Genomic DNA, 25,591 nt, shown 5'->3' with positions numbered 1-25,591 from the left:
TCATATTCTGCACACACATGCCGTATGTAGCAGATGTGAATGCGGGTGTAGCGAAATGCTTGTGTTCCTCGCTCCAACAGTAGTATCTAACAATAGACAACAATACACACAAATCTTAAAGTAAAAATGAAGAAACATAGAAATATTGCAGGAGTTTTGCAACTATTCTGCAGTTGTCCATACAGCACGCATCTTTGTCCGTTGGTCCTATATCCAACGGAACTGACACACAGAGACATTAGAATGTGAAGTCAAACATAAAGAGCTCAGGGAGTGACCACTGTCCGAACGACTGGGCTGGTTAACGGGGGGGGGGGATCAGTTGAGCTTTAAGGACGCGGGTATGTTAGCGGGTATGTTAGCCAGTCACCAGGTTAACAGGGGTGGGGGGTGTCAAAGGGAGGGAGGGGAAAAGGGTGCGAGTGTGTGTGAGAGGGGCGAGAGAGAGAAAGAGATGGTTGTGGGTGTATACATTCAGACACAAAAAAACTCCCTTACCTATCCAAAACAAAGGTTAAATAAATAACCGTCTGGTTGCGTACGAGTCTGTGTGTAAGTGTACGCTTGTGTGTGTGTGTGTGTGTGTGTGTGTACATGTATGTGAGTGAGTGTGTATGGTTATGAGTGTATGAACTTGCTAGTATGTGATTCTATCCCTGTGTGTGTGTGTCTCTTCAGCACAGTGTGACAGGTGTGGAACAGGGAGTGTCATCTGGCGACAGCAATCCCTTACTGGTGTAGAGTCGTGCGGCTCAATGGCAAAGAGAGAGAGAGAGACTGAGAAAGTGATGCTCAGTAGAGAACCAGGCAGCCGGGACCAGCCACGGAATACCAATGACATGGCTGCCTGTTGGAAGTCTCTGCCAGGAGAGAACCAGCCCAGCCACAAAGTTCAGCTGCTCTGTTCTCTCCGTCTGGGAGCCCCACTGAGGAGTCAGGGTGTGTGCATGCATTTGACTGTGTGTGTGTGTGTGTTGCAGGTGAGAAAGCGTGCATTTCAGTTTCCATGCACATGTCTTTGAAGCCACAAACTACAATAACCTACTATACATATATTGCCTGGTGTCTTTTGACCAAAAAGCGCCTTCGATAGAGATTGTCCAATCAGCCTGCCTTTCAGTCCAGGACTAAGGCTTTGTCTGTGTCCGGCCTTAGGCGTGGTCCCCATGGCATCGTACAGAGAGCCACAGAGTGTGAAGGTTGTGATTCTAGGAGTGAAGGCTGGCTGGCTGGCTGTGGGACTAGGGTGTGGGCTTAGCCACAATAACTCATCTGTGGCAGTTGGCTGCTTGCCCTCTTCTGGGTTTCTGTTGACGTTTTAAATGCACGCCCACTGTGTCTGCTGTACACATTCTGTATATTGGATAGCACGTCTGTTTTATGACAGTGGAGTCAGTGGGAGCAGTAGTGTCGGGGTGGACGGCTGTGGTGCTGTATAGGAACTCTTCTGGTATAGGCTGGGACTGTTTTGGGTTACACACTGCCCCCCGTCTTTGGAGGTGCGATTTAGTAGGTCAGACAGGTAATAAAGGTGCAATATGAGGTTCAGTGACCTAATTTGTGTCCGTAGCCACAACGGTCACAGCCATCACCGCCGTCAACATCGTAATCACCACCAACAGCGTCACCACCACCATCTAGGGAATTCCTCATTTGCCTGCAGTGTTTCTACGAACAAACCCCATGATTTAATCATCACCCCATACACTCCAACCAGGCTCGTTCTGAATCAAAGGAACGCAATCAGGATTTTATTTCATTCCTACGCCTGGTTATTACAGCTGATGACTCACAGACCCTGCCCACTACGGTGCCCTGCTAGGGTCATTACCAACAACAGTGAAGTATTTAGTGGAGATGGAAAACATTAGCATAAGGAAAAAAAAACTGCTGGCCTCATGGAGGGAAATACTCTGCCAATTTATACTGGCACTAAGTAAATTGAATCCACATAACAGACTACGTGGGAGTGGGAGGGGTAATGGAATGCAGGCAATGGATGCATCCCAAATGGCACCCTATTCCCTACATAGTGCACTACTTTTGTATGCATCCCAAAATGGCACCCTATTCCCTGGTCAAAAGTAGTGCACTATGTAGGGAATAGGGTGCCATTTTGGGAAGCAGACCCCGTTTCAGCTTCTCTTTGTTGACTAGAAAAGATCCTGAGAGCAAGTGCTGTATAATACACGGCAAAACCTGATTGGTTGTAAATGTGATTGACAGCTCACAAAGGCCCGTCGGCCAAGCTGGACAGAATTTCTTCAGCATTCGTGACAGAAAAGGCAGAGGACTATTGAATGCAGATGATGGTTTTCTGTATGCAGGGGGAGGAAAAAGCCGTGGATATGGCATTGATAGCCAAGGGTGGTCGACCCAACATTCACCTTTGCGCAGTTCTACAACATCTGACAAAACGTGCTATTGACTAGACAGCGGTAGAGCTAACACTCCCGAACTGACAACACATGTCAATCTTCCTGCCACTTGTCTAGTATTACCTCAGAGAAACGACCGAACGACGTCTGCCATGTAACATATTCTGATGCCACGTCAATCACGCTGCCTTGAGTCTGACAAGTGCACCCGTGGCTTCTATATCATGTTATGAATCAGAGATCGAAAGACTCGGGAGAGACAAAACACAGGAAAGCTGCCGTTGTGAATTTAAAAAAAAGAATGAGGTCGCAAAAAGACAATTAGAACAAGAGGAGAATGAGGCCCAGTTCCATTATAATTTGAGGGACTGAAAGTGAGAAAGAACAGTGGGATGAGGCATAACGACATCCAAAAGAGAGCAATGGATGGAAAGGGGTGCAAAAAAAAGAGACAAAAGGCAAAATGGAGAGAGTGGGAAAGACAACTAAAAAAGCAGGAGATTGAAAAGTGTTTAACCAAAAAGAGGGAAGCAGATCCCGAAAGAGCCTGGGGATGGAGGGGATGGTTCTAAATGAGGTTTTGCAGAGCCGAGCCGTGAGTCAGAGCAATGACACCTTTCATCCACACACACACACACACACACACACAAATGTACACCACCCATGTATATATACACACACACACACACACACACACACACACACACACACACACACACACACACACACACACACACACACACACACACACACACACACACACACACACACACACACACACACACACACGACTAACAGGTCAAATAAATACACAATGAGTAACGATACTTGGCTATATACACGGGGTACCAGTACAGAGCACAAAACCAAACATGCACACAGACAGACCGATATCGGTCTGGTCTGTATTCATGTTTTTATGGGTTTGTTTGTCTGAGTGTGTGTTTATGAGTATTTGTCAGTCTCTGTGTGCATCACTCTGAGCCTACCAAATCTCCTTCTTCTCTCCTCCAACCTACCATGGCCAGAGTTACAAAACAGCAGCAGAAACACGGTCACCCTGTCTTACATAACCCCGGACTCAATGAACAAAGGCTGAGGCCCGAGACAAAACAACAGAACACACAGAGAGAGTGAGAATGGACTCTGTGTTTGAGGGAAGAACTGAAGGAGGAGGGCATATACCCCGAGGTTTGTCCTCAACCGGAACAGAACAGAGCTGGTTCTGTCCAGTTAGCTCCCTACAGCACCATACTGTCATAGCGATTTCACCCGTTTGGCAAAAACACATCACCCCACTCTGTGTTCAGTGTTTTGCCTTTCCTGCGAGCATTTCACCCTCTCTGTTCTCTCCAACTCCCCCATTTGATACCTTACTCTCTCGCTCTCTTCATCTCCCTCACTCATCCCTCTCTATTTGCTCCCTCTCTTTCTCTTATTCTCTGTTTCTCTCTCATTCTCTGTTTCGCTCTCTCGCCCTCAGCCTCTCGGTCTCTCCTTCTCCAGGCATCATGGAGAAGTCAAGTGGAGCCACCCTTCTTCCCGTGCCAGAGTCGCAGTCACCACCTGTCCTCCGTGGAGACATTCTGGTGACGAGTGACATCACGGACGCTATTGGGGGTCTCCCTGATGCAGGAAGGAGAGGTGTCATAGGCCAGCTGTCCTCCTGACCCTTACCAATGAAGGTATGATTATAGACCCTGGAAGAGGCAGGGTGGAGTTTGTGTCACAGGATGAGAGTGAGAGTGTGGGTTTGTGCGTGCGTATGTGTGTGTGTGTGTGTGAGAATAAAGATATGATTAATATCGTGAAGAGGCAGGGTAGAGTGCATGTACTGTAGGTGCCTGAGTGATGGCTCTGGGTTTGTTTTCTTTGTCGGTTTAAAAAAAGGGAAACCACTAAGTTCCTCAGCTCAATACACAGAGCACTTAGAGCTGGTGAGATGCAGTGCGGCAAAAAAGTATTTAGTCAGCCACCAATTGTGCAAGTTCTTCCACTTAAAAAGATGAGGCCTGTAATTTTCGTCATAGGTATACTTCAACTATAACAAAATGAGAAAAGAAAAATCCAGAAAATCATATTGTAGGATTTTTTATGAATTTATTTGCAAATTATGGTGGAAAATAAGTATTTGGTCACCTACAAACAAGCAAGATTTCTGGCTCTCACAGACCTGTAACTTCTTCTTTAAGAGGCTCCTCTGTCCTCCACTCTTTGCCTGTATTAATGGCACCTGTTTGAACTTGTTATCAGTATAAAAGACACCTGTCCACAACCTCAAACAGTCACACTCCAAACTCCACTATGGCCAAGACCAAAGAGCTGTCAAAGGACACCAGAACCAAAATTGTAGACCTGCACCAGGCTTGGAAGACTGAATCTGCAATAGGTAAGCAGCTTGGTTTGAAGAAATCAACTGTGGGAGCAATTATTAGGAAATGGAAGACATACAAGACCACTGATAATCTCTCTCGATCTGGGGCTCCACGCAAGATCTCACCCCGTGGGGTCAAAATGATCACAAGAACGGTGAGCAAAAATCCCAGAACCACACGGGGCGACCTAGTGAATGACCTGCAGAGAGCATTTGGACCAAAGTAACAAAGCCTTCCATCAGTAACACACTACGCCGCCAGGGACTCAAATCATGCAGTGCCAGAAGTGTCCCCCAGCTTAAGAAGCATTTCAAGGTCCTGGAGTGGCCTAGCCAGTCTCCAGATCTCAACCCCATAGAAAATCTTTGGAGGGAGTTGAAAGTCTGTGTTGCCCAGCAACAACCCCAAAACATCACTGCTCTAGAGGAGATCTGCATGGAGGAATGGGCCAAAATACCAGCAACAGTGTGTGAAAACCTTGTGAAGACTTACAGAAAACGTTTGACCTCTGTAAACTTTTGTTATTTTTGACCAAATACTTATTTTCCACCATAATTTGCAAATAAATTCATTAAAAATCCTACAATGTGATTTCCTGGATTTTTTTCTCACTTTGTCTGTCATAGTTGAAGTGTACCTATGATGAAAATTACAGGCCTCTCATCTTTTTAAGTGGGAGAACTTGCACAATTGGTGGCTGACTAAATAGTTTTTTTGCCCCACTGTATGACAAGGAGGAGGAGGAGGAAGAGAGGACCACGCTATCTAAAGGGGAGAATGCTCATTTCCACTTTAATTGGAGTTTCACTTAGTGAGAAGTTAGAACTCGCCCGTGATAATATTAATCTCAGCGCTAGGAATCTCGTGGAGGTGACACTCCAAGCAGGCCACATACGTCATATAGTCCCTGCATACCATCAAACATTTCTCTCAGTAAATAGCCACAAAACTCAAATCCATTTCACCAGAATGGTCTTACACTGAACAAAAATATAAAAGCAACATGCAACAATTTAAAAGATTTGACTAAGTTACAGTTCATTCAAGGAAATCAATCAATTGAAATAAAGTCATTAGGCCCTAATCTATGTATTTCACGTGACTGTGAATAGAGATATGCATCTGTTGGTCACAGATACCTTCAAAATAAAAGGTATGGGAGTGGATCAGAAAACCAGTCAGTATCTGGTGTGACACCATTTGCCTCACGCAGCGCGACACATCTCCTTTGCATAGAGTTGATCAGGCTGTTGATTGTGGCCTGTGGAATGTTGTCCCACTCCTCTTCAATGGCTGTGCCAAGTCGCCGATATTGGCGAGAACTGGAACACCCTGTCGTACAAGTTGATCCAGAGCATCCCAAACATGCTCAGTGGGTGACATCTGGTGAGTATGCAGGCCATGGAAGAACTGGAACATTTACAGCTTCCAGGAATTATATACAGATCCATGCGACATGTGCATTATCATGGTGAAACATGAGATGACAGCGGATGAATGGCATGACAATGGGCCTCAGGATCTCATCACGGTATCTCTGTGCCTTCAAATTGCCATCGATAAAATGCAACTGTGTACGTTGTCCGCCGCTTATGCCTGCCCAACCCATAACCCCACCACGAGGCACTTTATTCACAATCACCATCGTCTCTCGCACCTGCGCCTCATGACACTCACCTGGACTCCATCACCTCCTTGATTATCTTCCCTATAGCCGTCACTCCCCTTGGTTCTTTCCTGAGGTGTTCTTGACTTGGTTTTCATGTCGGTCTGTTGTTTGTGTTTCGTGTTCATTGTTCCTTGTAATTATTAAAACCCTCACTCCCTGAACTTGCTTCCCTCTCCATGTGCACTCGTTACAACATCAGAAAACCGCTGCCACACGACGTCACCTGGACGGTACAGTTGAAACCGGGATTCACCCGTGAAGAGCAGACTTTCATCAGCACGCCAGTGGCCATTGAAGGTGAGCATTTTCCGACTGAAGTCGGTTACGACGCCAAACTGCAGTCAGGTCAAGAACCTGGTGAGGATGGCGAGCATGCGGATGAGCTTCCCCGAGACAGTTTGCAAAACCACAGTTTCATCAGCTGTCTGGGTGGCTGGTCTCAGACGATCCCGCAGGTGAAGAAGAAGCTGGATGTGGAGGTCCTGGGCCGGCGTGGTAACACGTCGTCTGCAGTTGTGAGGCCAGTTAGATGTACTGCCAAATTCTCTATGACATCGGAGGCAGCTTATGGTAGAAAATTGTACATTTAATTCTCTGGCACTGCAGTCATCATGCCAATTGCACGCTGGAGACATCTGTGGCATTGTGTTGTGTGACAAAACTGCACATTTTAGAATGGCCTTTTATTGTCCCCAGTACAAGGTGTAATGATCATGCCGTTTAATCAGCTTCTTGATATGCCACACCTGTCAGGTAGATGGAATATCTTGGCAAAGGAGAAATGCTCACTAACAAGGGATGTAAACAAATGTGTGCACAGAATTGGATTGAAAGAAGATTTTTGTGCGTGTGGAACATTTCTGGGATCTTTTATTTCAGCTCATGAAACATGGGACCAACATTTTACATGTTGAGTTTATATTTTTGTTAAGTAATATGCTCGCATTACTTTGACATCCCATCAGCAGTAAGTATTAAATATATTATTATAAAGTTGTGTGGCGATTGGCAATGACAGAACTGATGTGTAAGACAAGGGCCCTGTGTCTGACTGACAGGCTCATTTAGAAAAGGTGAAGCAACAATGGAGCTGTGGTGTAATGTGATGGACATCATGCTAGCCCAGGGAATGCTAAGGGAATCCAGGTCGTATGTTAGGCGTTGTGCTGACAAACAGCCACGCCGGTGCTTTACAGGAAACCAAGAAGCAGGGCAATTCAAACACGCTGGCGAAGCGGTCTTTGTCTGCCTGGGAAAATGCATTACATTCCTATCATAGGAATGAGGCAGGTAACTTTTAGACCAGATAGCTGCATTATGTACCTCATAATAGTTTGTGGTAAATGTGTGGGAGAAATGATAATAATTTGCGAACATTAACTTTTAACGTTAGAAATGTAATAATTTGCCATCACACATTTACTTACATAACTCGTGTAAATGATTTGTTTTGGAACATTTTTAAAATAATCATAACACTGCCAAAGAATGATAACATTAGCTGTTATGAAATGACTCCCCGGGTGTTACTAACACCTAGACAACATAAACCTCTTCAAATCAAGAAACCACTTTCACCAGCGAGGTCCAGCTTCATCACAGCATTCCTGGCTCCATCACAGCCCACTAGAACACATTTCAGTATCAGGAGAGAGCTCCATATCCTCTTTGGCTTGCCAGTGCATTTAGCGTTCTGTCCACACTTTAGACGGGCCCCAATCGGCATTCCCATCTGCCTGTCTGTTAAAGGGAAGAGCAGTTAGCGATTTAGCTACGGGAATATTTGTGTGTGTGCTTGTGTGTGTGTGCGCCTCATAGCCACAGCACAGCCGAGCCCAGTGGAAGGGGGAATGTCTACCAGTAGGCATATAAGCAGGCCGCTGCTCTGTACTGAAGCTAAATAGAGTTAAACATAAGCAGAATGTTCCAAGGAGAAGCCAGCCAAAAGCCCCTTTGAAGCAGAACGGACTGAAAGTGACACTTAAATTAAGGAAGTGACTCTTAGTTGAAGGCTGCTTGGGAAGGCTACTGCCAGCCAAGGGATAGGGGCTACATTGAGACCACAAGTAGTCAATTGGGATAGACGTGGGTCTGTATTTGTTAGCAACATGGCTTGGCCCTCTTTGCTCTCTTCTTCTTCCGACAGTGTCATCTGATGGGTGGCCCACAGAGAGTACTAGATGTTCCAGGGCTGCACTGCCCAGTGGCGTCTCCTGAACGTTTTGTAGGCCCGGCGCCAATACTTTGGGAAACGCATCCTTCCTCCATTGGTCCCTTTGCCATCACGGATTTGACTGTGTTGGCGTTCTGCTCTACAGTGGGAACCCTTACTCTCACCTATCCAAAATAGATTAGATTCATGATTGCATGAAGGGGTGGAGGAGGAAAGAACAATGCATTTGAACATTGGAACAGGGCTTTACAGTACAGTACATGGGTCCTCCTATCTCCACTTCCTAGTGCTGTTCTCTCTCTGGAACTGTATTGGATTATGAAAGTCAGGTCGACTTCCCTTCCTTTTCCCGATTCCTTCCTCCTCCCCTACATCTGAGTCACACTTAATTTCACACTAGCAATTACGCCGATGGAGGGAAGCCACCCTCGAATTATACACACACACACACACACGTCTGGTCTGAGCGCTTGGCAGCCAGCCGGGCGTGTGATTGGGCCATGAAAAGTGACCTCACATATCGGAGGGAAACGAGTTGATCTGCACTAAGCTGAACTGCAAATTTCATATGTAACAAAACATTTGGGGAAACGTAATAGGGTTTATATGGTTCTAGAGTGAACTCTCAATAATGGAAAGATGCTATATGACAAGTACACGACTGGGCATTTATCAGCTCAATGGAAAAGCAAACTTAAATGTTAACAGTGTGCGATTTACACTTTGGAGTTAACTAAGCCAAAGACCACTGCCCTATTTGATTGAATATTTCCGGGGTTGCTTCCATCTCGTGGGCGATAATGTGATAAGTGTGTGTTGAGGGAATGTGATTTGATTTAGGGACCCAAGCTTAACCAGTTAATGGACTGACTGTGTGTACCTGTTTCCAATTTCCTACAGCTCTATGTGTGGTGTGGATCCATATTATTATTTGGGGAGGGAATTCCACATGTATTGTATGTAATTACACAAGCAGGCAATTCAATTGTAGTCATTGTACTGAATCTGAATGTGTACCAACACTGAAGTGTCGGACTCCACTACTAAATACATGTGATTATTATGTAACTACTGCTGCATTAGCTAGAATTAGCATAAAGAGGGAACTGTTTCCTACAACATCCCATGCCATAATCAAAGAAACTCTAAAAATACCGTTTTTAGCCACTGCACAATGTTATTCAGTAGTATCAATATGTTGGCCTTGAAGTAAAATGTGGTACCACTTTATGCAGTAGCACTAAGCATATTGCCTGATTGGACCACCTTTGGTGCTGTCCATTCTATGCCTGACTGAAATCATCCGATACAGAACCAACAGTTACGCACACACACACACACACACACACACACACACACACACACACACACACACACACACACACACACACACACAGAGAGAAAGACATGAGGAACGAGTTGTGACTTCCTAAATACATGTAAAAGAGAGACCCCTGTTTCTGACTAAGCCCACACAGATATAACCCTGGGAAGGGACGTCACTAGAGATTCATGGATAGGGGGGCTATGCCTCTTTTAGGGGGGTCTGGCATACTCCCTCCTGTCCGTTTACTGTTAGCTAGCAGTCTCAAGCCACCGAAGTATATAAAGTAGTAGGCCTAACGGTGCATGTACACTAGATAATGGTAAATTGCCATGTGCCGCTTAGGCCGACAATTGTGACTCGCTTGTGGGCGTGCTGGCAGCATGTTCGATTGTGCGTCAATTATTCAGCATAGCAAGTTTGTATGAAGGTTCTGGTTATTAAATGGGTACATAGTTCAATAGTAATATAATCTAAAAAACACTCTGGTGACAAACAAACTTTGCTGCCCCGTTTCCAATTGTCCACATGGCTGGGAGAACCTATTCAAGTAAGTAAATACATTTCGTAAATGAAAAAAAAAAAGGATGTATTATTAGCTAACTAGCTAAAGTGCAGGCTAACTCAAATGTGTTATCACTGTAAAAAAAAAAAACTCCAAATGCATTTGTAGGTAGCTAGCTAACAGCCATGGAGGAGGGTGAAAGGATAGCAGCCCCAACTGTCAAAGTGAGAGAGGAGGCTATTCTGGAAAGGGCAGGTACTTTTGTGCAATTCCTGTCCCTAGAAGTGAGGACGGAGATAATAGCATAATATTCAGTGCGGTGTAATTTGACTAAAAATGAAGCCTGTTTCTTGTGAGGTTTTCTGTCCTCAGATAAAGAGAGCTACGAAAGCATGTGTACATACGAAGAGATCCCAATGAAGAGCAGTGGTTCTCAGTCCTGGTCCTGGGGACTCAAAGAGGTGCACATTGTTGTTTTTGCCTCAGCACCGCACAGCTGATTCAAATGATCAACTCATCAAGCTTCAAGTGGTATTTATGTATTCATTTGTGATGCCGTCCTTGATATGATCCTGTTATTGTCACATGCTACACATGCACATATGTGTGTCCATGCATCTATCAATCCAATGTTATCATGATTTGTTATCAGGGATATTATACTTTAGTCATCCACAATGACCTGGTGATGTAACAGTCTAATAATTACATTGTCTTCCATATTGCTACAGATACCTTGTAACTGGAGATTCCTTCAAAACTATTGCCTACAGTTAACGTGTAGGGCACCGCAAGGTTGGGTGACCAGGGTCACCTGGGACTGCCTCCTGGAGGAATTCAGGTGTGTGAAGGCTACCTGTGTCCTGCGTAACTTCATGAGGATGGACACGAGGACCAGGAGGGGATCTGCAGCTCGCCGTTGTGTCCCAGAGGAGAGGTCTGCTGCTCTGCAGAATGTTTCAAGGATGGTGTCCAACAACGCAGCAAGAGAGGCAATCTGTGTGCAGAAGATCTTCACCTCCTACTTCTTCGAAGAGTCTTCGAACAAGTCTTCGATATTATTTACTAGTCTGCAGCTAGGAATTCGGTATCATTGAACGCGAAGAACGACAACCGCCGAAACACCCATTCTACAACAACATGAATGAATGTCACTCTGAACTATCCACTATAACCACGACAGAGAGAGAGAGAGAGAGAGAGACGAACAATTCTACAAAATAAACAAACTTTTCAACAGCGACCAAGACAACACACTGAGCATAAATACAGTGGGGAGAACAAGTATTTGATACACTGCGGATTTTGCAGGGTTTCCTACTTACAAAGCATGTAGAGGTCTGTAATTTTTATCATAGGTACACTTCAACTGTGAGACGGAATCCAAAACAAAAATCCAGAAAAACACATTGTATGATTTTTAAGTAATTAATTTGCATTTTATTGCATGACATAAGTATTTGATCACCTACCAAACAGTAAGAATTCTGGCTCTCACAGACCTGTTAGAAGCCCTCCTGTTCTCCACTCATTACCTGTATTAACTGCACCTGTTTGAACTCGTTACCTGTATAAAAGACACCTGTCCACACACTCAATCAAACAGACTCCAACCTCTCCACAATGGCCAAGACCAGAGAGCTGTGTAAGGACATCAGGGATCAATTGTAGACCTGCACAAGGCTGGGATGGGCTACAGGACAACAGGCAAGCAGCTTGGTGAGAAGGCAACAACTGTTGGTGCAATTATTAGAAAATGGAAGACGTTCAAGATCACCCTCGGTCTAGGGCTCAATGCAAGATCTCACCCTTCGTGGTGCATCAATGATCATGAGGAAGGTGAGGGATCAGCCCAGAACTGCACGGCATGACCTGGTCAATGACCTGAAGAGAGCTGGTACCACAGTCTCAAAGAAAACCATTAGTAATACACTATGCCGTCATGGATTAAAATCCTGCAGCGCACGCAAGGTCCTCCTGCTCAAGCCAGCGCATGTCCAGGCCCGTCTGAAGTTTGCCAATAACCATCTGGATGATCCAGAGGAGGAATGGGAGAAGGTCATGTGGTCTGATGAGACAAAAATAGAGCTTTTTGGTCTAAACTCCACTTGCAGTGTTTGGAGGAAGAAGAAGGATGAGTACAACCCCAAGAACACCATCCCAACCGTGAACCATGGAGGTGGAAACATTCTTTCGGTATGCTTTTCTGCAAAGGGGACAGGACGACTGCACTGTATTGAGGGGAGGAGGGATGGGGCCATGTATCGCAAGATCTTGGCCAACAACCTCCTTCCCTCAGTAAGAGCGTTGAAGATGGGCCTTGATGCCCCGACTTCCTAGTTAATTACAGTTACATGATTAATTGGATTAATCGCGTAATACTAATTAGAGAATCTTTGATAAAAACTATACGTCTTCAATTTAATGATAGTAAAGACACGACAACATCATGCATAGGAAGTGTAGTGTACTGTTTTTAAAATGTTTTATTTCTGTATATATGAATTACAAATTAGCCTTTAACTAGTTAAATCCTGTTTCTAGTCTATTAGTTACAGTGTAACCATTGATGTCCCAGGACCAAGATTGGTAAACACTGTTGAAGTGTATAATTGTAATACATACATGCAGACACAGCATCATTCAAAGACTAATAATTCGATACTCCTGGTATTGGATATGACTGAAAAATAATCTCAAAGACATTCATACCTAAACTGAGAGTACGTGATCAGTGAACATATTAAATGTGCAGGCTAGAGTGTGGGGATATCATGCATGGTAATAACTACATGTATAACTACATGCATATAGATAGGTTTCTACACATCCATAGGCATACAGGTATTTTTTTAATCCTCCACTGCACAAAAAGCAAGAACATAGCTTGCTACGCTATTCATCTATCAGCATTGCATGGCAAATATCAGCAAGGCAAGCATACAAAATTGTACATTTAATTTGCAGTTAATGTTGTAGCTAGCTAGATTCTTTAGATCCACAGTTTCACAAGACGGCAGCCTGGTTTGCAGGTTGTTTCAGGAGTCCCTAAAACAAACAACCAGAATGACAATTTCATACCCATGTCACAACACCCATAAAGCTAGTCAGCTAGCTTGCTAAATCGCGATTTTTGAAAAATGAACTTTATGATAAAAAAAATATGCATAATCGTTTGTCTCTACATTAACGAACATATTGCTGTCAACTGTACATGTTTTGCATGATTCGTTATGACGTTATAATCCCTTACATTTGCTTCCATCCTAGTATTTGTTAGCCATCTAACGCTTAGACTGCGTTTCCACATCACTTCTGCATAACATTTTGCGCAGCGAGGCAACTATACTGATGCAGGTATCTTTTGCAGATGGTCACATGCGGTTGGACACATTCTTTAAATGTTTTTATTTCACATTTATCTAACCAGGTAGGCTAGTTGAGAACAAGTTCTCATTTACAACTGCGACCTGGCCGAGATAAAGCAAAGCAGTGCGACACAAACAACAACACAGAGTTACACATAAACAAACATACAGTCAATAACATAATAGAGAGAAGAAGAAAAAGTCTATATACAGTGTGTGCAAGGGAGGCAATAAATAGGCCATAGTGGCGAAATAATTACAATTTAGCAATTAAACACTGGAGTGACAGGTGTGCAGAAGATGAATGTGCAAGTAGAGGTACTGGGATGAAAAGGAGCACCAAATAAATAACAGTATGGGGGTGAGGTAGTTGAATGGGCTATTTACAGATGGGCTATGTGCAGTGATCTGTGAGCTGCTCTGACAGCTGGTGCTTGAAGTTAGTGAGGGAGATGTGGGTCTCCAGCTTCAGTGATTTTTGCAATTTGCTCCAGTCATTGGCAGCAGAGAACTGGAATGAAATGTGGCCAAAGCAGGAATTGGCTTTAGGGGTGACCAGTGAAACATACCTGCTGGTGCGCGTGCTACGGGTGGGTGCTAATATAGTGACCAGTGAGCTGAGATAAGGCGGGGCTTTACCTAGCAAAGACTAGCTAGCTAACCAAGCCAATGAGGTGTGTGTGTGTGTGTGTGTGAGAAATAGTCATATAAATTATGCTAGTTACTACCCCTGATAACATTCCCAAATAATCATGTTTGAAAGAGTGTGAATGTCAAATAAATAGTAATAGAAATGGTAGATACTACTGTACCCCTGATAATTTGGTCAGATAACCGTGTGTGTGTGTGTGTGTGTGTGTGTGTGTGTGTGTGTGTGTGTGTGTGTGTGTGTACAGTAGGTGACATGTTCATGATAGCTATCTAATAACTACAGTTATGCTAGGTGATGGTATGGCTTATCATGTTCATGTCTATGTAGAAGAAGACTGTAGGAGGAAGTGGAGAGGACTCAGGGACAGGTATCAGAGAGAGAAGGGCAGAGAAAGAGAAGAAGAGGTCTGGGTCAGCAACTTCAGGCCAACAGCCTTGGTGCTTCTGCCACATCCTTTTCTGGATCCATTTATTGTGCCTATTGCAACGAGTGGCAATATTACAGCCAGACTCTCTACGACCTCATCCACAAGTGTTGTCGCCACCGGTGCATCAAGACCCTCTACGTCATTTACAAGTGAGACCACCGCCTCCACCGGTGCAGAGAGGGCTACAACGTCGACATCATCCACAAGTATGACCTCCACCGGTGCAGAGAGGTCTACAACGTCTACATCATCCACAAGTATGACCTCCACCGGTGCAGAGAGGTCTACAACGTCGACATCATCCACAAGTATGACCTCCACCGGTGCAGAGAGGTCTACAACGTCGACATCATCCACAAGTATGACCTCCACCGGTGCAGAGAGGTCTACAACGTCGACATCATCCACAAGTATGACCTCCACCGGTGCAGAGAGGTCTACAACGTCGACATCATCCACAAGTATGACCTCCACCGGTGCAGAGAGGTCTACAACGTCTACATCATCCACAAGTATGACCTCCACCGGTGCAGAGAGGTCTACAACGTCGACATCATCCACAAGTATGACCTCCACCGTTGCAGCCATGGAGGATGATGAAATGGAGGAAGCACCTCTGGATCTAGGACCACCTGAGATGATTATGAACCTCACAGAAGTGACCACTGAGGACCTCGTTGAACAGGATGTGGCCGTGGAGACAAACGAAGAGGAACAACGTCACACCAGGCGTCATCGGAGGCACCAGCCCCCAGATCCACTCAACTCATTTCAGCAGAGGCTCCTCCAAGCCGTCGAGAGGGATGCAGCCCAACCTGATGCTCACAGGAAGGAGGATGAAGAGACCCTCTTTACCATGAGCCTGGTGCCAACACTGAAGAGGCTGCGTCAGCGAACAAAAGCAGCAGTCAAGGTTCAAATGTATCGGCTGCTTTTCGAAGCAGAGTTCAATGGTACATTTTAATTTATTTTTTACATCACAGGTAGTGTCATAAGTGTTGCGACAGTGAAGTAAAGTAGGTCATTTTTACAGTATACTCATGTAGGCTATTTGGTATTTCAGATCAAAGTATTAATATGAGGTAAATGTATAGCTGTTGTTTCTGGGTTAGAAAATATCCTAAAACAACAGTTTGCTGTCTAAATATTTGCCTGTCACATTCATCTTTTGATCTGAAATACAAATTCCATGAGTAAACAGCACGTATTACCAACTTTACCACACTGTCCCAATTTATGCCTCTAACAGCTATATACTGCTTGTATAGTGTAAACATAAATCTCACCTTTTATGGTGTCATATTATGTTAAGCTTGTATGTGTTGTTTTTCTCTTCCCTTCCAGAGATGGAGTCCATTTAGCCGACCAGCTCACAGGAAGAGGAGAGGAGTTGCCGGGGCCGACCAGCTCACAGGAAGGACAGGAAGAGGAGAGGAGTTGCCGGGGCCGACCAGCTCACAGGAAGGACAGGAAGAGGAGAGGAGTTGCCGGGGCCGACCAGCTCACAGGAAGGACAGGAAGAGGAGAGGAGTTGCCGGGGCCGACCAGCTCACAGGAAGGACAGGAAGAGGAGAGGAGTTGCCGGGGCCGACCGGCTCACAGGAAGGACAGGAAGAGGAGAGGAGTTGCCGGGGCCGACCGGCTCACAGGAAGGACAGGAAGAGGAGAGGAGTTGCCGGGGCCGATCGGGTCACAGGAAGGACAGGAAGAGGAGAGGAGTTGCCGGGGCCGACCGGCTCACAGGAAGGATAGGAAGAGGAGAGGAGTTGCCGGGGCCGACCGGCTCACAGTAAGGACAGGAAGAGGAGAGGAGTTGCCGGGCCGACCGGCTCACAGGAAGGACAGGAAGAGGAGAGGAGTTTCCGGGGCCGACCAGCTCACAGGAAGGACAGGAAGAGGAGAGGAGTTGCCGGGGCCGACCAGCTCACAGGAAGGACAGGAAGAGGAGAGGAGTTGCCGGGGCCGACCAGCTCACAGGAAGGACAGGAAGAGGAGAGGAGTTGCCGGGGCCGACCAGCTCACAGGAAGGACAGGAAGAGGAGAGGAGTTGCCGGGGCCGACCAGCTCACAGGAAGGACAGGAAGAGGAGAGGAGTTGCCGGGGCCGACCAGCTCACAGGAAGGACAGGAAGAGGAGAGGAGTTGCCGGGGCCGACCAGCTCACAGGAAGGACAGGAAGAGGAGTTGACTGGTTGTTGTTTTGACCTCCCTCAGGGTACCTTTCTTTTTCACACACGTCAGTTCTGTTTAAATTCAGTCAATTCATAAAGTCATTTGTTTATAAAGTCTTAGGATAGCATTCATTATTAGTGTTCCGTAGATTTCTGAATTGACAGAATTGAAACTCATATACCGGAGAATTCACAGATGCTCTTGTTGGTCTCTTACGAGACTGAAGGTGAATATATTTATTTCATTTAAAACCACTTGAAAACCAGGGTGTTGAAACGTTTTGTGAAGTTATGTTCCATCAACCGGTCCGTGACGTCCAGGGGCCATTTGTTTGTTTAGCTGTGTTATGGGTACATATTTTCTTTTTTTCCAGAAACACACACACACACACACACACACACACACACACACACACACACACACACACACACACACACACACACACACACACACACACACACACACACACACACACACACCTCTCCTCCACTCCTCTCTGAAACCTCAGATCTCCAGTGCCCTGTCCTCTCGCTCTTTATGGCCATGTCTGAGGTTCCCTACGTCTAGGCTTATGAGTAGTCCCTGTATCTGTCTGCAGTTGTGCCAAAGATACATGTTCTTGTTGTTCTCTTACAGATTACAGGCTACACATTCATTTTTTACATTTATTTTTCACACACGTGCACGCACACACACACACACACACACTCTTTCAAATAGTTTCATTTTTTTTTTTTTTTACAACACACATGCCTGTCATGTTCTTTCCTGTACTTGAATACTTATTCAAATATGTTTTCATAGTCAGTTGTTTCAGAAGTTTATTAATATATAATTTAGACTTAATCTGCTTATTTCTTCCCAACACCTTTGCAGATCGAAGACAAGATGAAAGTAAAAACACATTCTCTTCCTAATTAGTTTTTTTCCCACCTGTGTTTTGTCAGGCCAGTGAACATGGCGGTAAACTGTACTATCTGTATGGACCCTAGGTTACCCTTTCCCTTTGTTATCATACTAACTGTATGTCGTATAACCTTAGTGCTCCCGCTCACCTGGTGTACCATGCCAGGTGTGTAATGGGAGAGGGAAGGGGTTAAGGTGTGGTCTTTACTCCCAAATTTCACTTAAATATAGCTTCCAAATGAAGAGACAATGATATATAAAGTAATCTGGGAAAAAAACTCAATTGTATGGACAACGGTGGATGGTTCTTAATATAACCTTTGTGTTATGGGGCTCTTAAGAAAGCTTTTTCACTCCACGGCATACTGCCATGGGACTTCACCTGCTGGCGATGAGAAGTAGGTGGTCACCTGGAGTGCCTGTCTGGGGGCGTTGTTGGCACCTGCCCTGGTGACATCAGGAAGGTGACCATTTGGCGTGCCCATCTCCACCCGGAGTGGCTCCTGGAATGCCCTCCGCAGGTAGTTGTGGAGAACACATGTGGCCTTCACCCAGGCATCGACATTTGAGGGGCTGAGACCAAGCACTCTCTGATACATTCTCCACCGGGCTGCCAGAATCCCAAAGGCGCATTCAACGACTAACCTTGCCCTGGACAGTCGTTTGTGAAAGATCCTTACAGGCTTTGGCAATGGCAGCTGGCGTCCAGTGTCGTCGCCGACGAAGACGTGGGGAACAGGTCCCAGGTCTTCAGCCCCAGGGAGCGATGCAGGTGGTGGAATCTCCAGGGTGCCATCCTGAAGTGCCTGGCCACAGGCAGAGTCCCGGAGGGTCCCGCAGTCACTTGCCTCGCCATAAGCACCAACATCGTCAACACGGAAACAGTAGATTGCGTCTACTACAGCCAAGAGAACAACTGAATATGTACCCTTGTCGTTGCAGAATTGCAAATCGCCAACTGGGCTGATGGACTCACGGTAGTTGGTATCCATCTGGGCGATCCTGGCTCCATCCAGGTGATCGAACTGGCTTCGGTCCAGACGAAAGTAACTTCGGAGTTCCTCTCCAAACAGTCGAAGCTCTTGAATGAGACGGTGGAACTCCCCTGCCTGCTTTCGGGACTTTAACCATCTCTGGACCCACACGGACCTGCGCTTTCGGCGGGGCTGGTCCCGGCCCAACAGCGCGATGAAGATCGCCTTCCTCAACGCCGGTCTCACACTATATAGGGAACAGGGTGCTATTTGGAAAGCACACACCGTATTGATCTGTATACCAAAGGGAAATGACCCGCGTCTCTGTAGGCTGCAGACCGGAGGCTTTTGTTAAGTGATGGTTGCCTCACCACATGCTGTCTCTGGGCTGCTGTCACTCGAAAACAGACAACGGGGATATTTGGTATGATAACCAGTTCACTTCATCTATTGAACTGTGAACGGGTGTTTTTACAAACGGAATGGTTTTCAAAGCCTGGGCCTATTGATGCGATTGACAATAGTGTAGATAGAAATCGATGTAGGCTCAGGTTAGAGGGAGCACACATGCACATGGGCGCACACACCCACAAGAACGAACACACACATAGATTGCCAGGAATCAGTGGTGATGACTGCCTGGTGGGAGCGATCCATGCTGTGAATGGATTTGTGGCCAGAAGTGGTTTCTTTCTTATCAATCAATATGGGGCTGTAACAGGCAACTGACAGCTAAAGTGGTTGGGGACTGATGGTTGGGACTGATTGTGAAAAGGTAAGAGGAAGCCCTCGTCAGCCATTACGCATCATAACCCCACTGGGGAAGGAGGAAACGGATGCGCATGAAATGGCACCCTACTCCCTTCATAGTGCACTGATTTTGATCAGATGCCTGTGGGCTTTGGTCAAAAGTAGTGCACTATACAAGGAATAAGGTGCCATTTGGGACAAACAGTGAGAAAAAGATTTGTCTGAGAGATGGTCCGGTCCGGAGGCCTACCTGTGACCTGCAGCTTGTCCTCTGTGACCTCACACTTCAGGTAGAGGCGTCCCCTCCTCTCGGTGTGGTCCGTCCCACACATGCTGGGCACGTTCATCACACACTGATTGTGCACGTTCATGTCGCAGGCTGAAGGGATGCAGACACACAGAAAGACAGAAAAAGAGTACTAATAAATAAATAAAGCCGCGCAGAATCTTTGATAACGTATACTTAGAGATCTCTGGAATCATGTGTGTGTTTCAGAGGGGAAACTGCTGGAAGGAATGGACAGGAAATGGAAATGCAGTTTTAAATCATGGAAATCATAATTCGGCAATATTACAGAATTGTAATTTAACTTCATTGTGCAGTATGAGCGATGGCAATAAAGTTGTTTGAATGTACTTTGAGGACATCTAAAGCCTTGTTTCCAGTGGAACTTTGAAATCAACCCGTGTTGGGCCTTGGTGGGCTAGCTCAAATCGTGTCTCCACTGCCTCCAGAATTTAGAAATGATCTCACGTTGCTTGGTAAACAATGTGACTGTGCAGCTAGCTTCGCTGAAGTTGCTAGCTAGCTACCAACATTGTGTAGAAAGTCATTTTGCCACAACCAGCTACGCTCACCACGCTGTAACTAACGTTACCCCATATTCCTGCCAGTGCTAGCCAGACTCAGAGCTATGCATTCATAAGGAGCAAAAATAGAAACGCAACATGCAACAATTAACGATTTTACTGAGTTACAGTTCATTTAAGAAAGTTAGTCAATTCTAATACATTCATTAGGCATTATTCTATGGATTTCACATGACTGGGAATACAGATATGCATCTGTTGGTCACAGATACCTTAAAGAATATATGCCTCACAATGGCCTCAGGATCTTGACACGGTATCCCTGTGCATTCAAATTACCATCGGTAAAATGCAATTGTGTTCGGTGCCTGCCCATACCATAAACCCACCGCCACCATGGAGCACTCTGTTCACAACGTTGACATCAGCAACCCTCTCGACCACCCAACGCCATACAAGTGGTCTGCATTTGTGAAGCCGGTTGGAAGTACTGCCAAATTCTCTAAAACGAGGTTGGAGGCGGCTTATGGTAAAGAACTTAACATTAAATTCTCTGGTAACAGCTCTGGTGAACATTCCTGCAATCAACATGACAATTGCACACTTCCTCAAAACTTGAGACATCTGTGGCATTGTGTTGTGTGACAAAACTGCACATTTCAGAGCTGCCTTTTATTGTCCTCAGTACAAGGTGCACCTGTGTAATGATCATGCTGTTTAATCAGCTTCTTGATATGCCACACCTGTCAGGTGGATGGAATGTCTTGGCAAAGGATAAATGCTCACTAACAAGGGATGTAAACAAATTTGTGCTCAACATTTTAGAGAAGTAAGCTTTTTGTGCGTGTGGAACATTTCTGGGATCTTTTATTTCAGCTCATGAAACATGGGGACCAACACTTTACATGTTGAGTTTATATTTTTGTTCAGTATAGTTTGCACTGCTCGCATTACTTTGACATCCCATCAGCAGTAACAATATAATATATTATTATTATAATAATAAAGTTGTGTGGAAGCTGTCAGAGTGACTTGGAAGGCTACACAAACTGGCGATTGGCAATGATAGTCAGACACAGAACGTCAGTTCTGACAGGCTCATTTAGAAAAGGTGAAGCAACAATAGAGCTGTGGTGTAATGTGATGGACATCATGCTTAGCCCAGGGAATGCTAAGGGAATCCAGGTCGTATGGTTAGGCGTTGTGCTGACAAACAGCCAAGCCGGTGCTTTACTACAGGAAACCAATAAGCAGGGCAATTCAAACACGCTGGCGAAGCGGTCTTTGTCTGCCTGGGAAAATGCATTACATTCCTATCATAGGAATGAAGCAGGTAACTTTTAGACCAGATAGCTGCATTATGTACCTCATAATAATTTACATGAGTTATGTAAGTACATGTGTGATAGAAATGTCATCATTTTTCTAACATTAAAAGGTTTGTTTTGGAGCATTTTTGCATAATGACATAATCATAACACTGCCAGAGAATGATAACATTAGCTGTTATGAAATGACTCCCCGGGTGTTACTAACACCTAGACAACATACACCTCTTCAAATCAAGAAACCACTTTCACCAGCGAGGTCCAGCTTCATCACAGCATTCCTGGCTCCATCACAGCCCACTAGAATACATTTCAGTATAAGGAGAGAGCTCCATATCCTCTTTGGCTTGCCAGTGCATTTAGCGTTCTGTCCACACTTTAGACGGGCCCCAATCGGCATTCCCATCTGCCTGTCTGTTAAAGGGAAGAGCAGTTAGCACTTAGCACAACGGTTAGCACAACGGTTAGCACAACGGTTCGTGAGAGGATTTCAGCTCATGAAATACGGGGACCAACAACTCTACATTTTCCGTTCAGCGTAGCCTGCTAGCTAGCTACCCAAGCAAACCAGACGACATCAGTGGGTGGGATCGACAGCGACGGGTGTAACATCAGCGTTCCATTATCGGTTGGATTGGACACAAGCCAGGTGCACCGCGTGTCAGCTTAAAATGTTTACGTCGCAGGTGGTGCGTCGGGATCCCCAGTCTAAGTGGATGACGAGGGTACATTACTCACTGTCACACTTCATCCCCTGGTGGATGAGACCGTACAGGAGAGAGCCACAGTGGTCGCAGAAGGTGGGGCTGCCGTAGGTGTGGATCTTGAACTTGTGCTTGGTTCTGGGGTCCTGCAAAGACAAGAGAGACATGGTGAGAGGTTAGTTAAGTATAACCATGTACAATACGCAGTATGATCAGAGGGGTGATGCAACAGAAAGAAAAAAAAGTACCCAAAACATGAATGTAGCGTTATTAACTCCCGTCTGTACGGTTCAAGTTCCTTTTCCACAGACACAGTAATGATGGAAACGCTATTCAACAGAGCCAGACGTGGCAGGACATGAAAAAAAGGTATGAGAGTAATAATTGGAGTCGATACATGAGATGAGTCAGCGCTCGTCATTTAGTTTGAATGAAAAAAACAAACAAAAAACTTGTACTGTCTATACAAAGCATGTTCTTCAGCATTGGCTTGGCAAAGTATCTTTCTATGAGGACAGGAAAGGAGCAAAAATGAAATGAATTAAACAGACAAGGTTAAGGGCATAATCCTTTCGGCAAGGACTGTTCTAATATTGAAACGGGGACATTTTACCGAATTGAAAAGGAGAGGATATAGTACTTTTCTAAATAGAACCATCGCGATCTCCAAACCTCTCATTCTATTTTGCACTGACCGGTGCTGATAAAACGTCTGATAAAAGCTGTCAAAAGCATGTCCTGCAGGCTCAGAATTCCAGCTCTGATCGTGCATTGATTGCAATCGGCACAATGTGGACCAATGCCCATGATCAAAAACTCATGTGGTTGTCCAATGAATTAACTGAAGCCACACTGTATATGTACAGGTACAAACAAACAAATGGAACGATGACTTTGTAACAGTAAGTGTACACAACATTATATTCCAAACTGGTAATAGTAGCAAAAACAGGTCTTCCACTGTACGTACCAATAAGCTTTGTTGTAATTGGGCAAAAAAAGTGCGTCACTCCGTAATTGGTTTGTGTGAGGCAAAAGAGCAACAGACCATGGCCTTCATGCCATGCTGGTGCATTTTAAATCAGTCTTATACACTATTAATGATGTGGTACACACTATGAACAAAAAAAATATGTTTTCATGGAGAATCACAGTACATCAATCTGATTCAAAGAGAGTAGGTGAGAAAAGGATTGGATGACTAACGGACGTCAGAAAAGACGGGGATAGGATATTATACACCTTGGCCTTTTGGTTTCACTAGAGTTGTAGACATGTTGTAGTAATGTAAAGTAAGTCAAAAGTTTGGACACACCTACTCATCCAAGGATTTCTTTATTTTTACTCTTTTCTACATTTTAGAATAAAAGTAGTAACCAAGAAAGTGTTAAACAAATCCAAATATATGTTATATTTGAGATTCTTCAAAGTAGCCGCCTTCTGCCTTGATAACAGCTTTGCACACTCTTGGCATTCTCCCATCCAGCTTCACCTGGAATGCTTTTCCAACAGTCTTGTTGGAGTTCCCACATATGCTGAGCACTTGTTGGCTGCTTTTCCTTCATTCTGCGGTCCAACTCATCCCAAACCATCTCAACTTGGTTGAGGTCGGGTGATTGTGGAGGTATTCTGATGTAGCACTCAATCACTATCACTCTCCTTCTTGGTCAAATAGCCCTTATACAGCCTGGAAGTGTGTTGGGTCATTGTCCTGTTGAAAAACAAATGATAGTCCCACTAAAGCCCAAACCAGATGGGATGACGTATCACAGCAGAATGCTGTGGTAGCCAACCTGGTTAAGTGTGCCTTGATTTCTCGCAGACAGTGTCACCAGCAAAGCACCCCCACACCTCCTCCTCCATGCTTCACGGTGGGAGCCACACATGCGGAGATTATCTGATCACATACTCTGTGTCTCACAAAGACATGGCGTTTGGAACAAAAAATCTCAAATTTGGACTCATCAGACCAAAGGACCGGTATAATGTCCATTGCATGTGTTTGTTGGCCCAAGCAAGTCTCTTCTTATTATTGGTGTCCTTTAGTTGTGGTTTCTTGCAGAAATTCAACAATGAAGGCCTGATTCATGCAGTCTCCTCTGAACAGTTGATGTTGAGATGTGTCTGTTACTTGAACTCTGTGAAGCATTTATTCGGGCTGCAATTTCTGAGGCTGGTAACTCTAGTAAACGTATCCTCTGAAGCAGAGGTAACTCTGGGTCTTCCTTCCTGTGGCGGTCCTCATGAGAGCCAGTTTCATCATAGCACTTGATGGTTTTTGCGACTGTACTTGAAGTTTCAAAGTTATTTACATTTTCTCGGGTTGTAATAATGATGGAAAATGGTTTCTCTTTACTAATTTGAGCTGTTATCGCCATAATATGGACTTGGTCTTTTACCAAATAGGGCTATCTTCTGTATACCAGCCCTATTTTGTCACAACACAACTGATTGGCTCAAAACGCATTAAAGAAAATAAATTCCACAATTGAACTTTTAACAAGGCACACCTGTTAATTAAATGCATTCCAGGTGACTACCTCATGAAGCTGGTTGAGAGAATGCCAAGAGTATGCAAAGCTGTCATCAAGGCAAAGTGTGGCTACTTTGAATAATCTCAAAATAAAATATATTTAGAGTTGTTTAACACTTTTTGGGTTACTATATACACTATATTCCATATGTGTTATTTCATAGTGTTGAAGGTCTTCACTATTACTCTACAATGTAGAACAATTTTAAAATAAAGAAAAACCCTTGAATGAGTAGGTGTCCAAACGTTTGACTGGTACTGTACATCATTAGAAAAGGATGTCACAGTACCCTGGGTGTTCAGAGTAAAAGTTGGCCTGCACTCTTCAAACTGGAACTTCAACAATTGGGGGGAAAACTAACACTGATCTCAGAGCAGTGTATAGATGCAACTTCATCCTACTACATTACTATACCAAAGGAGAGAATACCCAATCCTTAGTGAATGGTTGGTTACTACTGTCATTGGTATAACATGACACCATGAGTCATAATGGGATATGAAGGACTAGTGTCATTTTAATGACCTTCTATATTTTATACTT

General features: G+C 44.8%; 2 protein-coding genes across 3 annotated transcripts in view; one reads left to right on the top strand and one right to left on the bottom strand.

Moving 5' to 3' along the window:
* The window catches only part of LOC118364978 (protein kinase C alpha type), a 251,842-nt gene that overhangs the window by 79,534 nt on the left and 146,717 nt on the right, over positions 1–25,591 (bottom strand). The window contains exons 4-5 of the mRNA XM_035746840.2: positions 22,549–22,660; positions 19,923–20,051 (exon numbers count right to left, since the gene is read on the bottom strand). Of these exons, the coding sequence (XP_035602733.2) occupies positions 19,923–20,051; positions 22,549–22,660 (241 nt within the window). The remainder of the gene's footprint in view (positions 1–19,922; positions 20,052–22,548; positions 22,661–25,591) is intronic.
* LOC127914460 (uncharacterized) lies at positions 14,968–15,835 on the top strand. Of its 2 annotated transcripts, XM_052490625.1 has the most exons (3): positions 14,968–15,102; positions 15,154–15,357; positions 15,409–15,835. In XM_052490625.1, exons 1-3 carry the CDS (start codon positions 15,080–15,082, stop codon positions 15,833–15,835), a joined length of 654 nt encoding a protein of 217 aa, XP_052346585.1. In that variant the 5' UTR covers positions 14,968–15,079. The 2 variants fall into 2 exon arrangements, with proteins under 2 accessions (XP_052346585.1, XP_052346584.1); XM_052490624.1 differs by having other exon boundaries at positions 15,080–15,357.

Source organism: Oncorhynchus keta, chromosome 32, assembly GCF_023373465.1.
Source record: "Oncorhynchus keta strain PuntledgeMale-10-30-2019 chromosome 32, Oket_V2, whole genome shotgun sequence".
NCBI lineage: Eukaryota > Metazoa > Chordata > Actinopteri > Salmoniformes > Salmonidae > Oncorhynchus > Oncorhynchus keta.
Note: the sequence above shows the minus strand (reverse complement) of the source record. Positions and strands in the feature narration are given on the sequence as shown.

Excerpts from the sequence above, each read along its gene's own strand:
- LOC127914460 (XM_052490624.1), top strand. The coding sequence starts at position 15,080 with ATGACCTCCACCGGTGCAGAGAGGTCTACAACGTCTACATCATCCACA. Across the intron at positions 15,358-15,408 it reads ACCTCCACCGGTGCAGAGAG|GTCTACAACGTCGACATCAT; the intron begins GTCTACAACGTC and ends CGGTGCAGAGAG.